General features: G+C 37.3%; 1 protein-coding gene across 1 annotated transcript in view; it reads left to right on the top strand.

Moving 5' to 3' along the window:
* pard3bb (par-3 family cell polarity regulator beta b) overlaps positions 1 to 20,357 on the top strand; it is a 332,881-nt gene that overhangs the window by 68,599 nt on the left and 243,925 nt on the right. The window contains 1 exon segment of the mRNA XM_081368961.1: positions 8,864 to 9,047. Within this exon segment, the coding sequence (XP_081225087.1) occupies positions 8,864 to 9,047 (184 nt within the window).

Raw genomic sequence — 20,357 nt, 5'->3', positions numbered from 1 at the left:
TCAAATCTCTTGAATGAATGATTCAATGACTAATACATTGAAAACATTGATTGTCTGAACAGTCATATCGGAATTCATGCGGCTTTTATTTCACTCTAGATCAACATTTGTCACAATTCTGCACTGATGGGAGTCACTCCAAAGACTGTTGGGTCACAGTGGCACATATGGAAGATGGTAGCAAAGTTAGGCAGCAGACGAAACATTAAAAATAAGTTTTTTTTTTTTTTTATACACGTTTTAATGTTGTACACATAGGTGGCAATAGTTCAGCGGGTGAAGTTTAGTAATGTCTTGTACCTTCTTATTTGACAATTTTGCTGAAGAAACATTGAAATTTTGTTCAGGTGTCAATTGGTAAGCAGACAACATTGAAAATACTTATTTTTTCGTTTTATGTTTTTATATATATATATATATATATATATATATATATATATATATATATATATATATATATATATATATATATATATATATATATATATATATATATATATATATATATATATATATAATATTTTTGTATATATTATACAATTTATAAAATAAAAAAATATATATAAAATTGTATAGATATATTAAATATATATATAAAATATATATATATATATATATATAACTATATATATGTATATATAAATATTTGTCTATTTGTATATATAAATATATATATACAAAACATTACTAAACTTTTATATATAAGTATATATAATATATATAAAAGTTTAGTAATGTTTTGTACCATTATATATATAAATATTTGTCTATTTGTATATATAAGTATATATATACAAAACATTACTAAACTTTTATATATATATATAAGTATATATAATATATATATAAAAGTTTAGTAATGTTTTGTACCAGAGACAGTTCAGCAGACAAAATATTAAAATATATATAAATAAGTCTTTCTGCAAGTTTCCAGAAAAAAAAAAATCAACTATGGAAAACTTGAGTTGTGAAAATCGGGCATGTTCTAAGACCTTAATACAGTAGGACATACTGTAGACACCATTGTATCTCACATCCCCATTTTTGTTCACTTCAAATAAATTTTATCGTCTACTACATCAGAAGTGTACAATGCTTTGTTGCAAGTTGTTATAATTTGTCCTGAATCACTTGTACTTGTAAACTTCTCTCTAAACATGTTATCTTACTGGAAGGCAGGTGCGTTTATCTCAGTTAAGGACTTCCCTGTTTTTTACTTTTCTCTCTTGCTGGACCTCATTTGAATCAGATACTGGCTTCTTCAGTAATGAAGTAGTCACTCCCTGTGCTGACTCCACAAAAGCCTGGAGTGGCCTGATTCATGACTTCTTTATGCAAACTCCGACTGGCTCCATCTAGCAAACAGCAAAGCAGCATATTTGAGAGTCTGCACTAACCATCTGCATGACACTACATTTAGTTGATTAACATTCTATTGATTGGGAAGGGGATATGAATCAGCAATAACCAGTTTTGATTAGTAGGAGGATGAAGTGAACACACGTTTTATTGATGTTTGTGGGCGCAGGACATAAGCGAACTGCTTTCTCATAAATGGGAGTTTCTACGCCCCAGCCCTGAATGTTCTTTCTCATTTTAACAGCATCTCATTTCTTTTTTTCTCTCCTTTCAGCTCTTTTTGTGTTTCTCTTTTATCAAGTTCATGTTACACTCATACTCTCTGACTCTGTTCCAAATTATAGATGTGATCCTGACACAAATGCTAAAAAATGTAGGCAGCATGACTATTATAGATTAAGATGCCGCCTTTTGGCTAAATTCTAAGTCAACGTCACATGTAGCCTTTAGAGAGAAGAAAATCCCAGAATGCAATCTGATGATTTTGGTGAAAAAATCCATCCAAGATGGCAACTGAAGTGAAATAAATGCTGATCATAACAATCTTGATTAAAAAAAAGTCCATTTTACCTATTATTTGCTTGTGTGTTATTTTGTTGAGTATTTTGTTTTTAGCTTAGCAACATGCTAACACTAAAGGCCCTTGCACACAAATTTGCCTCCGAAATTTCCGCACGTTAAAAATAAATACGACCTCACGTTGTCAATCATGCTTACACACTGCCTCCGAAACTTTTGTCCGTCATAAAAAAATTCTGATCTGGTTCTGTGTTTTTCGCATCCGTAGCAAGCATTTTGAATGGTGTTTTGACACATTCAGAGCCAACGAATCACAAATACGAAAAAACGCATATAAAAATTTCGGGCTCTTAAGACTATGCGTGCTTTGCTTGAGCACTATTTGTGTGGCACTCGAGTTGCTGCTTATATAGAGCGTTCAAAATCAGTTAAGCAATTAGGTTACATTTAGTAACACTTTATTTTGACAGTCAACTTTAGATATTCTACTAACTATTCTACTAACTACAAGTAACTTTACAGCTACATGTCAACTACAGTCATTAGAGTATCAGTAGACTGTCTGCTTAATATCTGCAAACATTTTTGACGGACCCTTAAACAGACAAAAGTAACGTTGCAAGTACATTTCAACTTATTCTTTTAACCCTGACCTAACAGTCTACTAATAGTCTGAGAGTTTGTTGACATGTAGTTACAAAGATAATGAGAGTTAGATGGCATGTAGTTGCAAAGTTAGAGTTAGTATAATGTGGACTATCAAAATAAAGTTCAGTTTGGATGCTGCTTGTCTAGGCAGCAGACAGCAAGGCTTCGTTCTGGGTGACAAGTGCTTCCTCTTTTTCTGTCTTAGGTCTGCGGAATGAAGTTTTGTCCAGCATGGTTTGCCAAGCTGCTGTGTTCAGAGCACTTTACTGCATGTGTTAACTTGAACACATTAAAAGGTGCAATAGGTGATTCTCTACAGATTTTTGTTGTTGTTGTTATACTGGGTTAAAGTCTCCTCATATCCTGATAGCAATCACTATGTTAATCAGTCTAAATGTATTTTTTATAAATGTATATCATCTGTGGATGGCATAGGACCATAAAATGTAAATCCAATCATTATATTCGGTCCGAATGAAAGACCGAGCGTTAGACAGACGTCAGTCACTGAGCACTGCAAACAAACAGCAGCCACCATTTACAATTCCTCCAAAAAATGAGCTTATGCTGCGTTCGCGCCATAACTCCCATAATTAAGAGATAACCGTTCATGTCCTCAGACTCGGAATTATGCATTTCCATGTCAATATATCAACAGCGCAAGTTTGTGAGTCCTGAAAATGTGCACGTGTCAGTTCGGTTATATTTTTCCCACATTATTTTTCCTGTCTGTCTGAAGAAGGGATGCTAATGAGTAATCGATGATCGATAAATTGTCGATAATAATTGAATCGATAAAACTATACAATAAACTATACGATAGTCGATTAAGCAAGGTCATCATTAGAGTGTGTAATGAGAGTTTCAAAACAATTAACTACAAAAAACTACTTTATGTAAACGCCACAATAAGAGTACAGAAAATAAACAAGTAATAAGATCCTGATTGATGAGTGATCTTCCAGTTTCAGCTGTGCGCTACTATTCTGTGGCGCATGGTAAACTAAGACCCGTCGATCTCAGCGATCAAAGCGGGCTGAAAAGCACTGAATATTTCATTTGTATAGAACATGTTTGTTCTATTTTATTTATTTGTGCTATTGCTCATGATTTTGGTTATTTGTTCCTATTTTATTACTCTTTACTTGTCTATAGCAATATTTGAAATTTATATGAGTTAGGCAATGAAACAATGAAAACAATAACGGCCTATTTTATCTTAATTATTTATTACTTTTTTTTTTCTTTTTTTTTTTTGTGGGGCCTAAACCACTGGTCCAAAATCCTTAGCATTGAGCCCTGAATACACAGTACTTATATAATGCATTATAAAATTCAGATTAAGTATGTATATCTATTGATTGAACCATCGTGGCTGAATATTTACAGTTCAATTATTATATACAGGCATCCTCAAATAGATCATATAGACACAGCCCACTTTAAAGCATATGATAAGTCTTTTAATATCAGTCAGTAACTAATTCGGTACCCATATATTGTGGCGTTTATTACTACTTGTGTTTCAGAGCTGTCTCTGACACTCCACATTAATTAATTTGCTTGAATCCATTAGACATGTCTGAACTTTCACTGTGGTGTCACTAGCGGACGCCTAGGGAGGAAGCAGCCCACCATTTTCCTCCTCTCTCTCATTGTCTCCTTCCACTAATAGAGTCAGTTTTGTTATTGTGCTTGACAGGTTCTGATTCCGCTGTCAGATGTAATTTGCCATCGATCTCGCACTTTTACACACCTGTGCGCGTGTGCTCTCCTGTGTATATGTGTGCTGCTTTCTGTCCCTTGTCCAAGTGCCTGTGTGACCGTGTGTCTGTAACCTCTGTGTCTGTCTCGGTTTAAACCGTCATATTGGTAATTAACGCTTCTAGACTGCTACAGAAATAACAGTCATCAGTGTTCAGACAGCGACTGTGCTACTCAAACTCCCGCTGAATGAGATATCGATGTTCTAGCTGATAATCCATATTTAAACACTTACAGTTTGGACTGAGAGTATGAACAGCTCTGTATAAGTGAACTTTGTTGTTTAAATTGTAGGATGACAAGTAAAATGCTGTTGTCTGGTTTATTGTGAGGACTCAGACCATCTAAGGATTGAGGGAAAGAGGTGGCTATTTACCCTGTCGAGCAGTTCCACTTGATAATAAACTATTGATCCAATTTTGGAGTCTGAACACTTCAGTATTGGTTTCCTGTGAAGCCCGAAGGTTGTGTAAGGAGTTTTCTGATTCTTGCATGGTAAAGTGAACTAGACCAGGTCCAGTGGGCCCATGATTGGGTAATCGAGCTGATGGATTTAGCTCATTTGGTTAAAGTATGTTTGGACACATTTGTTCTCCTTGTATAGAGGTAGTGCTGTGATTAAATAGCCAGGGTTAAAATAAGTGGCAGTATTGAGTTGGCTCCTGCTGCAGGCCTGTTCCTCGGCCCACGTTTCTTAATTTCCTCAGGTTTGCTCAGAGTTCATCTAATTACACCTCAAGAAACAAGATGACTCTTGCTTTTTCATTTCAGCCAATGTTTATTAGGACTATTAGCTATGTGGATTATATGTTTAGAGGTAAAACAACAGAGGCTGTGGCCTAGAAGTTGTCACTTGCGCTCAGTCATGTAGAGCTGTGGTGCTTGTCTGATATTTTGTAAATTATTGAAATCAAGCAATATTGTATTGTTTAAATTGTGCATGATAATTTCTACCTTTTTGTACATGAGATTACCTTTGCTGTCAGTCTTAAAAAAATAAATAATAATACCACTGTTGGTATATAAATCGACCATGTATCAATACATCTCTGCTAGGCTACTGTAGCTCGATCCCTCGTTCAAAATACTGTAAGTTAAGACGTTTTTTATCACTCAGTTTTCTGTCTGGCAGGTGAAAATCTTAACTCTGACTGCTTGTCAAAGTTCTGTAATAGGACACCTCTTCTTAGCAAGTTGCATGATTTTTAAAGTCTCTCTATCTTCAAGTACTAATAGTGTGGCTGATGTTACACATATATAGGTGTTTGGCATTGTGGTGTTTATTTGAATGGTTTGTGTGTGTGTTTGGTGGTAGCGGTCGGTAGTGTTAAGATGAAACTGAATTGAATCCTGTCTCCTCTCATAGATGGGTGGCTCTTACAAGTGTTTCCCCTCGGACGCTGGCCCAGCCAGTTTTATTGGAGGGCCGACATTCTGCTAGCAATAAATGAGACATCACACAGAGCCAAATAGGAAGGGAGACAGAGAGAGAGAGAGAGCAGGAAAGAGAAATATTAGCGTGAAACCCCTTTGCTCTCTTTCCTGTTTTCTTTCTCTCTCTCTCTTTTCTCAGGGTGAGCAGATTGATGACATTTCTAAAGCTCCATGCTCTCTCCTCCCTCTGGTACGGAGGAAGTGTTTCTCTCCTCTCCTGCCTCTGTGAATAAATCAAAAGCCTTCAACACTGATCATTCCCCAGCCCTTCTGCAGTGTGTGTGTGTGTGTGTGTGTGTGTGTGTGTGGAGAGGTTCTGGCCATGAAGATCTGTCAGGAATAGCAGTGGGTGTAATCAGAAATAAGGGTTTTGGTCTTGGGAAAGGAATGATAGCAATCAGTGATGGATGGATGGACAGGATGGATGGATGGATAGACGAAGAGGTATTGGTTGAGGAGAGGTGGGGATTGCATTGAGTGTAATGCTAAGTGGTACATAAAAGTTGGAAATTCGAGGTTCCTACTTGATAGCTCTGTTCCAAAACCCAGTGAGCTGCCTTGCTGTCTGTTGCCTACATAGGCAGCATCCAAATTGAGTTGCGTCAAATGGGACTAATTCGGATCGCTGAATGAAAAAGTAGCAAGCAGCTCCAAAATAGATTACTGTGTTAGCTTGTTGCTAAGCTAACAGTGTGAAAGCTCAAATACCAATGTAATAGTCCAAACTATACTTTGCTTTTTTTTTTTTTGCATGTATGCTAGTGTATGCGGTCTGTGCTATTTACAGCGCATTTCTGTATTTGGTTGTTTTGTGAACTTTTGCTGCGGGTTTTTGTATTTGGTTGTGTTGTGAGCATTTGGAGCACATGTTTTCTTAATTGGAGGGTGTTTTTCAGTTGCAGCACGTTGAGCTCTCTCGGCCTCCGTAGTTTCCATACTTTTGGGGCTCCTTCCAGTTGTGCTGCATGATTTTTTTTTTGTGTAAACTTTGGAATCTTTGAATCGAAAGTAAAAAAAAAATCAACAACAACATTTATTTGAAAATAAACATTATAAATGTCTTTACTGACACTTTTGAACAATTTATTGCATCTTTGCTGAATAACAGTATTAATTTTTTTCAAACAAATTCTTATTGACCCCAAACTTTTGAATGGTAATGTATGTGGAATATTACTACTCTTACTACTACCATACTGCTACTAATAATAATATGAGGAACAAAATTAGGATCAATGGTTCTTTACATTTCTCTGGCAGATGAGAATCTAATGCTATGAGTGACACAATGACCTGCACTATTTGTTTTTAATAGGCAAGGCAAATTACATCTAAAAATCCCATAAAAGGATGGAAATGAATGATAAAAATTATGCAAAATGCTGTTTTATAGAAATATTTTGGATCCTGACTACAGCTCTCTCTTATTTAAGTCATACACACTCACACACCCACATTTTCCTGAATGTCACAGTGTGTATTGTTTATTTATATATTTACTCTCCTGCTGTCTCGTTCTGACAGGAAGCCTCTGGTTTTACCAGAAAACTCCTCTTTCTGTCTCTGACTGCATTCATTCACATACACACACATTGCTCTACATGCACAGACTCACATTCATGGAGGCCCCTAGAACAGCAGTGCAGCAAAAGTCTAATGCAGTGTCGGTGAGATGCATGTATTTAACTGGCAGGCCTCACACCCTCATCGTGAAGTGAATGGATATCATCGCTTACTGAGATTAACCTAATACACACTAGCCATGCTGGGCTTCTTAGATGTCCTCTATCGCATCCTGATGCACAAGGTAATAAAGGCTAGTGTGTATTGTTTGATTTAAAATATATTAGGTTCTATTTTGCTGCCTGAATATTAAAATGGTTTATTTCCACATATAGTACATTATTTTATACTCTAAATGAACTGATTTATACTGTAAAACATCTTGCTGACACTCCACTACCTTTTAAAATTTGTGCGACTTTAAAAAAAAGATTTTTTAATGTGCGTAAAAGAAGCATCTTATTATTACAAGACTCCAGTTATTTGTTAAAAAAGTAAAAAAAAAAAAATAATAATGGTCATTTGAAATATTATTACAAGTACAGAATTTTCAGCAGCCAGTCTTCAGTGTCACATGATCCTTCAGAAATCATTCTAAAATGCTGATTTGATCAAGTAACTTTTATTTATTTATTTTTTATCAATTCTCAATGTTGAAAACAGTTGTGCTGCTTAATATGTTTGTGTAAATCATGATCCTTTTTCAGGATTCTGTCATTAGTAGATAATGAAGTTCTAAAGATCAGCATTTATTTGAAATCTTTAGTAAGATTTTAAATATCTTGACTGTCACTTTTGATCAATTGAATGCCTTTCTGAATAAAAGTCTGGCATTGGGTACAGATTGTGGTGTGGTCAGTCAGTTTTACATGATCTGTGTCTGCAGTAGGCAAAATATTGTTTAATTTAATGTAGCTAATTTCAGAAATATTTGTACAGCCTCTGCTATATGTAGAGCTTTGCTATCTTGATATTTTTGAACAGGAACTGTCTGGTTTATAATGGCATAATATGCTGGCCATGTCTATTTTCTCATGATAATTTTTTTATTATTTTTCTATTGTATGTGCAAAAGTGCCTGCTCACTTTTTGAGCGGCCTTGGTTCCGGAACTATTTTTCCCATTCATTTTGGAAGTCTTTGTTAAAGAGTTGTAAGCCATGAATCAATTCAACCGGCTACAAGGTGAATCACAACATTATAAACTTTGATTTGAGGCTAAAAGGGTTTTTGAAAATAGGAAAAAGGGACAAAAGGCACGAGACAAAAGGGTACAATCCCATGAAGCATTACGAATGACTTAATTTAACAAAAAACGATAGAGAAAAAGAAAACTATTGATTTATACGGTGTATATATATTTATACACAAAAAAATTGAAATGTGCATTGATCATGCCAGCGTAACCATCGGTTAACGTAGTTAATTAAATAATTAGAGCTCACAGATCAATTCTCCTATGGAAAATTTTTACATCTGAAACCTGACTGTAGCACTCTATTCCACTATAATTGTATCTGTCTGTGTATATATTGACTGTATCTGCTCTGAATTTTACTTTGCTGTGTGTCCCGCAGCTGATCGCAGTGTACGAGGAACAGGAGGCCCAGCAGAGGGGCGCCATGAGTCCTGGGAATGGAACAAGGACAAGTAGCAGCCTAACGGGACAGTCCAGCCCAGAACCCTATGACTCTGAACTCGCATGCTTCCAGCCAATCAAAGGAGGAGAAATTGAAGTCAACTCCTCTGCCCTCAAGTCCAGTATGTATGCAATAAAACGATACAAGTACAGTCTGTAAAAAAGAAAAAAGTAATGTATTCCCATTAGAAAAACAGAGCTGTGATCAAACATATGCGCTTCTGAGTTAATGGTGAGTGAAATAATAGACTGCCACTATGAGAGATGATATTATATGGCATAATCGGGCCCTGGTTTAAGCTTGAAATGCTCTGACTCACTCATGTAGCTATGATCAAATGAAAGTGTTCCCTCTGCATTACAGCACTTGCTCATATTGAAGTATCACTTTTAATACACAGTTCACCTTTACCAATCCCTGTGTCTCATATCTTTAAAATGTAATAAAACCTTCCTGAAGAATTTCACCATCAGTGAGAAAACAGTTGCTGCTGAGAAGTTTGACACTTTTTTTCAATTTGTTTTGGACAAAGACATTTTCTTTTATTTCGGACGGGTCTGGAATACTTCAGTCGTTTCAGTTCTGTAGTACTACACCTCGGGGAACCATGAGTTTTTCATCTGGGCTGGTTTCACCTCTGTTGGATGTCACACACACCTCCAATATAGAAAAGGCACACCTATTTCTTCTAAATGTCAGAGTGTGTGTATGATTTAGAACATGTTTACACTCTGAAATTAAATCCTTGGTAAAATAAGCCGGGGAATCGTGTGCATTCGTATGTGTGAGCGTCTTTGCGTCTCCTTGTAAATCTGCCCCTTTGTGTTTTAAGTTTCATTGTAAAAGTAGACACGGGGCTCGCAAAGTTCAGTGTACTGGAAAAGCGGCTTTTTCTTTCGCGATCCAGGCATTCCTGGGAAGTGCTCGAGTTTCCCCGTCTCTACTTCAAGGTGGAGGTGTCAGTTGACTGACTGATCTTTTCCTCTTTCATTCTCCACGGCTGTAAATATGCCGTTTGTCACGTCGACAGGGTCTGACATACATCTGTATCTGGATCATTTGTTAAAAAGAGAGATCACACGTGCCTCTGTATATGCAGACATGATGTTAGAGTGAGGAGAGAAAGTGGAGAGCGTTTGAAATTGTAACACTGTGTCACTGTGTGAACATGAACCGGTCCGTGCGCTCTGTCTAGCCGAATGCAGGGGTCTCAAGGTGTTTTTACACCTGATATTAACATGTGTTTTTGATAGAATGCTGTAGTGATGATGTATTTTTGTTGCCTCGCACGGAATTCAGCATCACCTGTTTCCCTTGACAAAATAGGATTAATACAATAGGATTTTTCCACCGGATTTTGTATTATTGCAGAACAAAACTCTGTGGCCAACAAAGGTTTATGATTCTTACAAATTTGTTCATCATGATAATCAAATTTAAAGCTACACTGTGTAATTTTTTAAGTTGATTCTTTGCAAAAAACACTTTCTTTCAAAATGATATGTGCTCATTAATGTGTAATTACTTCTACCATCTAATCAAGTATTCTCGTAAGCGTAGAATCAGCCATTTAGAATACATACGAGCGAGTCGCTCGAATGGCGGAAGCCATGTTATGCCTCCATCTTGAAAATACATACCTGGAAATTCAAGCTTCGCCTTTCGCGTTTTGACACTCAGTGGCACCGTGACGAATGCGAGGGGGAGATTACTCGCGACTGCCGGCAGATTTGAAATAATACGGCCACCGTAGGAGTTAAAACACCCTCGGAATGGGAGGGGCTAGAAAGTTATATTCAGTTGGTAGTCATAAACAATTTCACCGCTAGATGGGAGAAAATCCTACACAGTGTAGCTTTGATAAATTTTGAAGACGAAATACACTAGGTGGAAGTAAAAAGCTAAACGTAGGCTATAAACGAACTAAAACACGGTCACACGACTTCAGTGTGACCACCATTAATCTTCCAACAACTCTTTCAATCTATGTTTTAAAACAGTTTTCCAGAAAGTTTGAGTTAGAGCGTGATTATAAACTCAAAAAGGCTGTGAAAGCGACTAGTGATTCGATAAGTTGAGTTTACATGTTCGGCTGATGGCGTTTAGTGTCCCAGACACAACCTCTGTTATGCCATTTAGCGACGACTTAGCATCCACTTGTTTAAAAAAAAAGTACCGTAAAAGCTTTATTACTAATGCATTTTATGTCGTAGAATAAAACGTAAAAATATCTTGAGCTTGTGTTCACCACATACCTTATTTCAGGCATTTATTCAAAAATCCTTTTAACAAACTCATTGACCTCAGTGCTTGTTTTTGGGTTTTGGCCTACAAAAATACATCATCCCTGCAGCACTGCACTTAACCCCGGAGAATCGTCGTTCTAAACACTGCTTTTAACCTGGGTAAAGGAACGTTTCACACTTGTAATTTAGAAGCAGGGTTAGCACAGATTTTGCGGTGTTAACCCCGCATTGCGGTGCCAAACGTGTGCAGTGTGAAAAGATGCAGTGTTAGTATGTTATGACTAGATGCTTAGCAACCGACAACCAATAGCGTGCCTCATATTCACATGCTTTGAACAGTTACAGAAACACAGCACGCTGTATAAACAATAGTTTCAGCGTTTGAAGGAGAAAAATGTCAAATGGTGACAGAAAACATGACTATTGGAGTGAAGAAGAGAATATTTCATTCTAACTTTTATGTCCATTCAGGAAAATTTTGATATTACTGTCGGCAACATGAGGAAGCGCAATGCTAGATTCTTTATCCTTTAAACATATCGTGTGCAGTGCGGTGTTCATTCAATCAGTGACACCGACTCCACAAATATACAAATAAGGAAGTTAACACAGGGTTTAGGAATGAACAGTGCGAAACCGTAGTTTATGAATACCCAGGATTAATTGTTAACTCCAGGTTAATTATGAGCAGTGTGAAATGTGAAGGAAGATGACCCAGGATTCTGTTTACCTGGGTTTCGAATAACCCAGGATTAACTATTTCAAGTGTGAAAAGCCCTTATGATTATCTATATTAAAAAGTGTTATTAAAAGGTATGAATGCACCCAAGATGCATTGTGATCGAATCACTGGACGTGTGGTCAGGGACTGATTTGGCCCACATTCGACAAAAACTATAACAAACAATCTGCCTTCATGATCTGGTTGCGCAATATTCTGCACTCACCCCAAAAATGTAACTGAATGAAATAAAACTCATAATCCCTGCAAAGATTTATCATTAAGAAACCACCTTCCAAATCAATGAGACGGACACCCTGGTATTTCCCCAAATACCCAGCGTATGGCCTGACCCGCCTCTCTAAGTGGATTATTCCTGCAATCCAAATGAATGCTCAGCACTCAGCCATCCATGAACACAGGAAGTGCACACATCTTCACAATCCAATCAGCCACCTTTCATTTAGTTATATGATGACCTGGGAAATCCCTGTTACCAGAGCAGCTCTCTAATTCTATTTTATGCTCTATAGGTTTGTTTTATTACCCCAATTAATTCACAAAGCAGAAAAACAAAAAAAAATCTATTTCAGCAATTTGAATACATTGTTCATCGGCTGGGCAGAGCAGAATTTGATGTAGAGTTCCCAAATCGTATGCAAGTATGTTTTGCTAGCTTTTGTGTGTAGTTGCATGTATTCCAAAGCACGTTAGAAGAGTTGAAACATGTAAGGACAGATTGCTTTCTTAGCATTTCCACATGGGACATTATATTGTGCATTTGTTTAAAGATTTATGGCCAGTTATACGATCGGTTTCGTCTTCGCTTCTGGGCTACTCTGTCATCTTGGAGCAGTAGTTTGGAGACAATCCAGCTGAGCAAATTAAAGTTAGTAAAACTTGTATATGTTTATAGCTAGATATTTAAACCACTTTAGGGTCTTAATTTTAAGGTCAGAATTTTAGGTTTAAGGTCTAAAATTTTAGGGTCAATAAGATTGTGAGCCTTTGAAATATATATATATGTAAGCGCTCAAGCGCATGCATAAAGCTTGCACTGGCAAAAGTAATGTGTCGGGGGATAAAAACAGAAAGGAGACCGTCTAATTAGAAAATATAAGCAATTTCATTAGTTGTTTATATTTTGTGCCTCACTCTATGTACAGAGGGACTATGTTCGCATCTGCACTTGTGTGCATGTATAGAGTATGTCTCTGTCCTTAGAGGAAAGGGTAATGCGTCATGGTTTTTCCAGCATTTGAAGTTGTTTTTGGGGTATTGGTGTGCCAGAAGTGACTGTTTACATGTTCAATCAGTGAGTATGTGAACTCATAGATCATTTTAATTTGATATGAAGGGATGTTGTTGTGGCACTGTGGGCTGTTTAGCACACATATGTTTGCACTAGTGATGTCTGCTTTGATAAGTATGCCCAGAGGTCTATTGAGACCAGCAGTGTCATCTGGAGTCTGTCAGTGAGTGTACACACTCTCACTAGTAGAGATTCCCCACATACTCACATCCTGTGCATTTTATAGTGTGCTTGAAATGATTTCATCAGTGTAGTTTGGTAGAAGGTTCATTCGGCGGCTCTGGTTCTGGTCAGGACATATTAATCGTTTCTTCTTTTCTTCTGTTGGCTCAACTGCAGCATTTCATTCGTTGCTTATCTTCTGTGAAAAAGGGACATTGTTTGTTTTATTAGAGCAGACATGCATGTGGTTGTTCCACATCTATTTCAGTGCTATCTAATGAGACGTGAGCTGTTAGAAGGGAGAGGTTCTGTCTTTCCGACACGTTTAAACATTCAGCACGTTAAATGTCTGGCATTAGAATGCTTGAGTTAAAGCATGAGAAATACTTTAGTTGAAAGACTTTAATTAGTTTGTCACACTGGAGCAGGCTTTAGACAGTTCTCATCACTCATGGGGCTCACTTTTAATATTAAGTTGGTGAAACACTAAAGTTGCTCTGCATTCTTCAGTTGGAAATAGTTGGCATGTGGAAATTGGAAATACTCATTTTAAGAGGAAGTGACATTGTTGGGCTGCTGAATAATTACTAGTGCAGTTCAGAGCTTATGGGTGTTTCTTCAACTATAGGGACTTTTGGCCTTGTGGACTTCCAATAAAAAAACTCCCTGAACATTTTTCAAAATCTCCCTAGTTTAATTAGTCTGTTTGCAATGTTCCACAGGATATTAATCATACTTTCTTTTTTAAAGTCATGAACATTTCCACCATGGTGTCATTTCCATCACATCTCAAAACACGTATTATGCTTAATAGCATTGTGGAGGAAATTACGATTTATACAGTTTATGTATCATACAATTTTTTTACACTTAAAAATTAAAGCTTTACCAAATGACATAGGCTAATAAATTCTGATCTGAATATATTCTGATCACAAGTTCTAGTTAAAAATATGGGACAAGGGTAAACAATAAAATCTACACATAAAATGCTTTTGAAAAGTAGCAAAAATAAATAGACACATTTTCCGAGACTTTTGTTTTAATGGGACCTTTGGACGTAACTGAAATAAATCTGTTGGTTTTTAATAAAAATCAAACACTGGGACAAATGTTATTTGATTGATCTGAATTGCAAAGCATTCAGAATTTGGGAGTACATCTGTTAAATGGATGATTCATCAAGCCCCGTTCGACTTAATGTACAATACCAGTGAAAACTTTGGAAGCGCTTGACTAAATATTTGTCTAATTTTTGTATCTGTTAGTAGAAAAATCGTGCCTTCATTTCAAAGAAAAATATGAATAAAAATTAAAGTTGGTAAGATAATTTCAAGTGTGTGCAGACCTGTAATATACAGTAGACAAAGGGTGGAAGCTAAAATATAAGGTAGTTCAATAAACACCGTTAGTTTCATAGTTGTAATTACTATTTGATAGTTCATAGTTGTACTTGACTATTGTTATTAAATGAGGAAAATGGTAATAATAAAGGATGTCATTCCAATCCTGTTTGACTTTCTTCTGTTTTATGGTCCATATAATGGAAGTCAATGGTCAGCAAAACTGTTTGGTTACCATCATCTTTTGTGTCATACAGGTTATACAAATAAAAACATAGAACACATCTAAATGGTGAATCAAGGATAATTTTTGACTGGTTCTTTGAAACAAACTGTCAGATTAAACAAATCGGTTTGAGATCATTTCGCTCAGTTCTTCCAAGCTTCTCCATGTTGTTCTCATTGACGCAGTCTCTAACCTTTGTGTCTCTTTGTTGGCCTTGTGGGTAATGTGTCCCTCAGGAGCTGCTGTTTAAAATTACCTCTGGCACTCTCAACCTCTCCCCATTGACCGTGTGCACAGGTCTCTCTCTTCCATCCTGACCTTGCAGTCTGCTGAAGTACCGGCACTGATGGGCAGTGTAAACATCTCTGCCGCGATCTCCTACCTAATCCGAAACAGGCCGCATGGCAGCCGAGTGTCTAACGCAGCATTTGTCATGCTGTCAGGCGTGAGATGGGCCAGGGGGAGAGAACGAGGGATGGAAAAGCAGGGATGCGAAAGAAAGAAATAGGACGGCATGAGACTGATTGTGATTTAGGACGAGTCAGATGAAGGAGAGAGGAAGTACATGGTTTAGCTCAGAGGTCTCTTTCCACTGTAGGGCCTCTGGCAAGTGTCACCTGAGGCCTTGTGGTTTAGATCTGCGTGTGGAAGTCTGGCAGAGCGCTTATCTTCTACACAGACGAACCTGTACGCTTTTATCACTTCTGACATGTTTAGGAATTGTTCCGTGACATCACTGTAAACTCCCAAAGCTCATGGGGCTCTCTGATGATGTGCAGAAATCTTGTAAAATGTTGTTAAACTTGACTAACAATGTCTAACATTGTCTTTATTGACAGGCTGTAACTGTAAATTAAGACATCTGCACATCATCTGAGTTCTAGTGGAAGTCGGGATGTCTTTTCTGTCTTTAATCAGAAAGAAAGCTGAGAGTTACAGCCAAGGAAATTTTCCATGAATAGCAGACCAAATTTGGTTTTTCTAATCTTTAAAATCAGTTTTAAAATCGAACTGATTCTGAAATCTGGTTGCATCACGTACATAAGGAGAATCTATACAGATTTTCTCATCTCAAATCTCAACCATACACATACAACAAGATTTAAAAAATCATGGCGCATTACAAGATATTAAAAATATTATCATGTCAGAGGAAGCACCTCACGTGATCTTATGCGGAAAAAGATAAAAACGAAATGGATTGTCTGTTCTTCAGCATGAACTGGAGGTGAGATTTTTAACTGCCGATTTTAATGTCTGTTAACAGTAGTATGCTAGCTAACGCTAGCCTCAAGGGCTAAAATGTTTTACAGTTGCTAGGCAGCACCATCAGCAAGTTAGCTCATAGCGCTAGCAGCTTTCTACATTCACCCGGTACGTTCAAAACCGAGGCAATTTTTTCCCAGCTCTTCTCTTTGTCCGTATGGTTGTGGTACATATACATGCAGTCATGTTGTTGCCACACTTCTACCCCCCCCAACCACACACACTATGCCTCTATCCCTAAAACACTTTGTGAATGATGAGATTGAAAAGAGCATTGATTTTCTTTTTTTGTTATGGTTGGGTTTCATCAATAGCTCCAGATTTAAGTGCATCTAGGGTGTTCTTTCAATAAGGATCAATACTTGACCCTACAAATATTTTTGACATATGTCTATACATTTTCTGTGGGCTTGGTGAAACCCCAGGGGTTTGATATCCTGAGGTTGAGTCTGTAGGATCACTTAAGCATTTCATTATATCCTCACTGACCCGTCAGATCCTTTTATTCTGAGCTGGCAGCTCATCATTTACTGTCTTTACATGCACAAAAATATTCTGATAAAGGCAAGTCAAGGTGATATTAGATGCACATGATTTTTTTCAACCGAATGTATTTCATTGACTTCACTTCTATTGTATTTGTACACTTAACAAGGAGCAGAGAAGTAAAAGTAATTTGACAATGAAGAGATAAAGATGAAGAGAAACGGTGATGAGTAAAGACCCTCAGGCCTACAGTTTTAGACCACAGAGCAGAACGTCCCTCTTGTCTCCATCTGCCTTGATCCCATGAGTCTAAATCTAAACTCATCATGTTGCTGACACACCATCAGTTACCCTCTACTTTAATGGCCTTCGGCTCTTGTCCGACCAATAGGAACCGGAGCAGTGTGATCTGAGACTGAGGAATAAGCTAGTGAGTCATGTGCACATCCAGTGAAACCATCACGCAAAGCTAATCGCTCATGACTGAGAGTGATGGATGCTGAGGAACTATGGGAAGGAAGGCCAGTCTTTCTAATTGTGCTTAAGGTGTTCGCTCTTGTTCCTTGTCATTGTAGGACATCGCTGCTTAACTCTAAAGCTTAATGGAGGTCTGCTGGATTTAGATTCCACTGTTCATATGATGATGGAAAGGTGCTTAACTCGGACGTCTTTTAAATCTAGAACATTGAGAAATGGACTGAGGGGTTGAAATAGCATAGAAAGTAGGCTGCATAAACACTTAAAAAATGCTTTTCTTATTCAGTATTTTTGTCTTGTTTCCCCAGTACAAACATCTAAACACTGTTAAATGAAGATGCATTTACTTCAGAAGAAAAATTACATTAGATGTTGTCTTTTTTCCCTGAAAGATTTGTCAAAATTAAGTACGTTTTTGCTTAAAACAAGGAAAAATTGTTTTTTTGGCAGATATTTTGTTTCTCAAATGTATCTTGATCTAAGCCTGTTTAGATATTTGTACTGGAAAACAAGGCAAAAATACTGAGTGATATTTATTTATTTATTTAAATTTTCTTTTTTGCAGTTAATTTCAAAGGAGACATTCAAATCAGGAATCACTTGTGTTCACAAATGCACACTTATTATTCATAAATTGGTTCACCTTGATGAAATACAGTGTGAATTTTACGCAATGCAAAAAGTCCAGCCAATCAGAACAGAGGCTATTTACAGTACATGCAGACATCTTAAAGGTACAGTATCAAAAACAGTTAAAATATGAGGCTCAGTGAAAGGTTGGAAAATTATAATGAAGTGTTTTTTTCCTTAATTTTTTTCAAGACACTTTGACTACAATTAATTTGCATTTAGGGGACAAAATAGGATACAGCTTCATTTAAGTGTTTTTAAAGGCAAACAATCCACAGCTGCAATATTTTCAGTCGAATCAATCCATGAATTCTGTGTAGTTGTATCTGCACATTGAGTTGGGATAGGAGAGAGTATTTTTACATTTAAAAAAAAACAAAACAATTACATGTCACACTTCACCTTTAATGTTGACCTAATCTTCTTTATAAATGTGTTTATGGGTGATACTCAGACTTTGAATATGATTTTATTTATAGTGGTTACTGTAAATAGTTGTTCTCATTCTGTTTTATTGTCAGTCTTGTTGTGACTCATTTGTTCAGGGTGTCAGTGCTCTGTATTGAAGAGTTATGATTAGACTGGGCTTATAGCAGAGATCCACACACTGTGTGACAGAGACAAGCCCCACAGGAAGGCCCTTTCGACCGCCAGTGGAGATCCTTACAATTCTGTCTGTCTGTATCTTTTTCCCACTCTCGCTGTCTGCTTTTTTTTTCTGTCTGATGATGAGAAAAACTGAGGATGACGGTTTCATAAGTCCACAGTCATGGTTCAGTTCTTTTTCACTGTTTCTTTGGGTGATTGCCATCTGAATTTAATTCCTGGTTGAGGAAGAACTTTATTCTTTTCGCAAGAGAATGAAAAGAAAGGAAATAATCTTATAATACAGGAAGTCATATAGGAACAAAATAGTATGGAGCGGGGCTGCACATAAGGGGTCTGCTGGTAGATGTTGTAATTACACCATCTTATTTTTCAAACAACATATTCCTGCTTTGATGGTCTATCTGAATTTAGTTTTTTAGTCTGATAAAATGTGTATACAGTCATGTGAAAAAGAAAGTACACCCTGTTGAATTCAATGTTTTTTATTTCAAGACATAATAAAAATCATTGGTCATTAGCAGGTCTAAAAATTAGAAAAAATACATCCTCAGATGATCAACAACACATGACATATTACACTGTGTCATTACTTATTTAACACAAGTAAAGCCCAAATGGAGAAGCCATGGGTGGCAAACTAAGTACACCCTATAGCCGCTTTCCGACCAAGTAGTTACAGGAAGTTCTAGGAACTGTCCACTTCTAAACAGTTCTAAGAACTACTCTCCCCCAAACTCAGTTTTGCTGTTTGCGTTCGCACTGGCCAAGTGGCCATAGGAACTGGTAGGAGGGGTAAGGGAGTGACGCAAGCACGGTGACTTTTATTTTGACGGCGCGACGGACCTTTATTTTGGGGGCGCTGAGAACGCCAGAGCAAACAATGCTCGCATTCTCTGTGTTTATTAGTCAGCGATCTGTCTGACACAGTACTGTTTAATATCTTATTAGATAGAACTGTTATAGAAAGTAGACCGTATATGAAAAAAGGTTATTAGCCTAACGTTATGCCGTGTGGTTGATGTCCAGTGTTGCTAGCTGGGCAGATAAACATAATCATGTTTGGCTTGGTCCCCTCAAAGTTGCGTTGGATTTTCTCTTCAGCATAAAGGTTTAGAGACCCATCTATCACTGTTTTTCATGTTTGTATAGTTAGTTTATGGAGTAAATATATAGGCTATAATCTGTGTGTTTACATTATAGCTGTTTTAAAAATGGCGGGTGCTGGTGTTTTGCGTGCGTTCGGTCAATCAGCGTACACTAACGGCACGGGTAGTTCCTATAGTGCTGGTTTAGACCCTACTCTGAAGTAGGACCTAAATTAGTTCCTCCAAATGGAGTTCCTAGAACTAAAATCGTTCCTAGTTCCTTTAGTACTTTAGACAATAGTTCTAGGAACTGTGAAAAGATTTCTCCGGTCGGAAAGCGGCTTATGATTCAGTTGCTTGTAGAGCCACCTTTAACAGTAATAACTCAAAGGAATCATTTTCTATATGACTTTATCAGTCTCTCACATCATTGTGGGAGGAATTTTGGCTCACTCTTCTTTACAAAACTGCTTCAGTTCATTGAGGTTTGCAGGCATTTGTTTATGCACAGCTCTCGGTTGAGGTCTGGACTTTGACTGGGCCAGAGCAACAGCTTGATTCTTTTCTCTTTCAGCTATTCTTGTGTAGATTTGCTGGTGTGCTTGGGATCATTGTCCTGTTACATGGCCCAATTACACCAGATGGCCTCACATTTGACTCTAGAATACGTTGGTGTACAGATGAGTTCATAGTCGACTCAATGACTGCAAGGTGCCCAGTTCCTGTGGCTCCAACACAAGCCCAACTCACCATCATGCTTGATGGTTGGTATAAGGTGTTTGTGCTGATTTTCTGTGGTTTGGTTTTCCACAAACATGGCACTGTGCATTATGGCCAAGCATCTCCACTTTGGTTTTCTCTGTCCAAA

The sequence above is a fragment of the Scardinius erythrophthalmus genome, assembly GCF_964197995.2.
Source record: "Scardinius erythrophthalmus genome assembly, chromosome: 6".
Taxonomy (NCBI): Eukaryota; Metazoa; Chordata; class Actinopteri; order Cypriniformes; family Leuciscidae; genus Scardinius; species Scardinius erythrophthalmus.
Note: the sequence above shows the minus strand (reverse complement) of the source record. Positions and strands in the feature narration are given on the sequence as shown.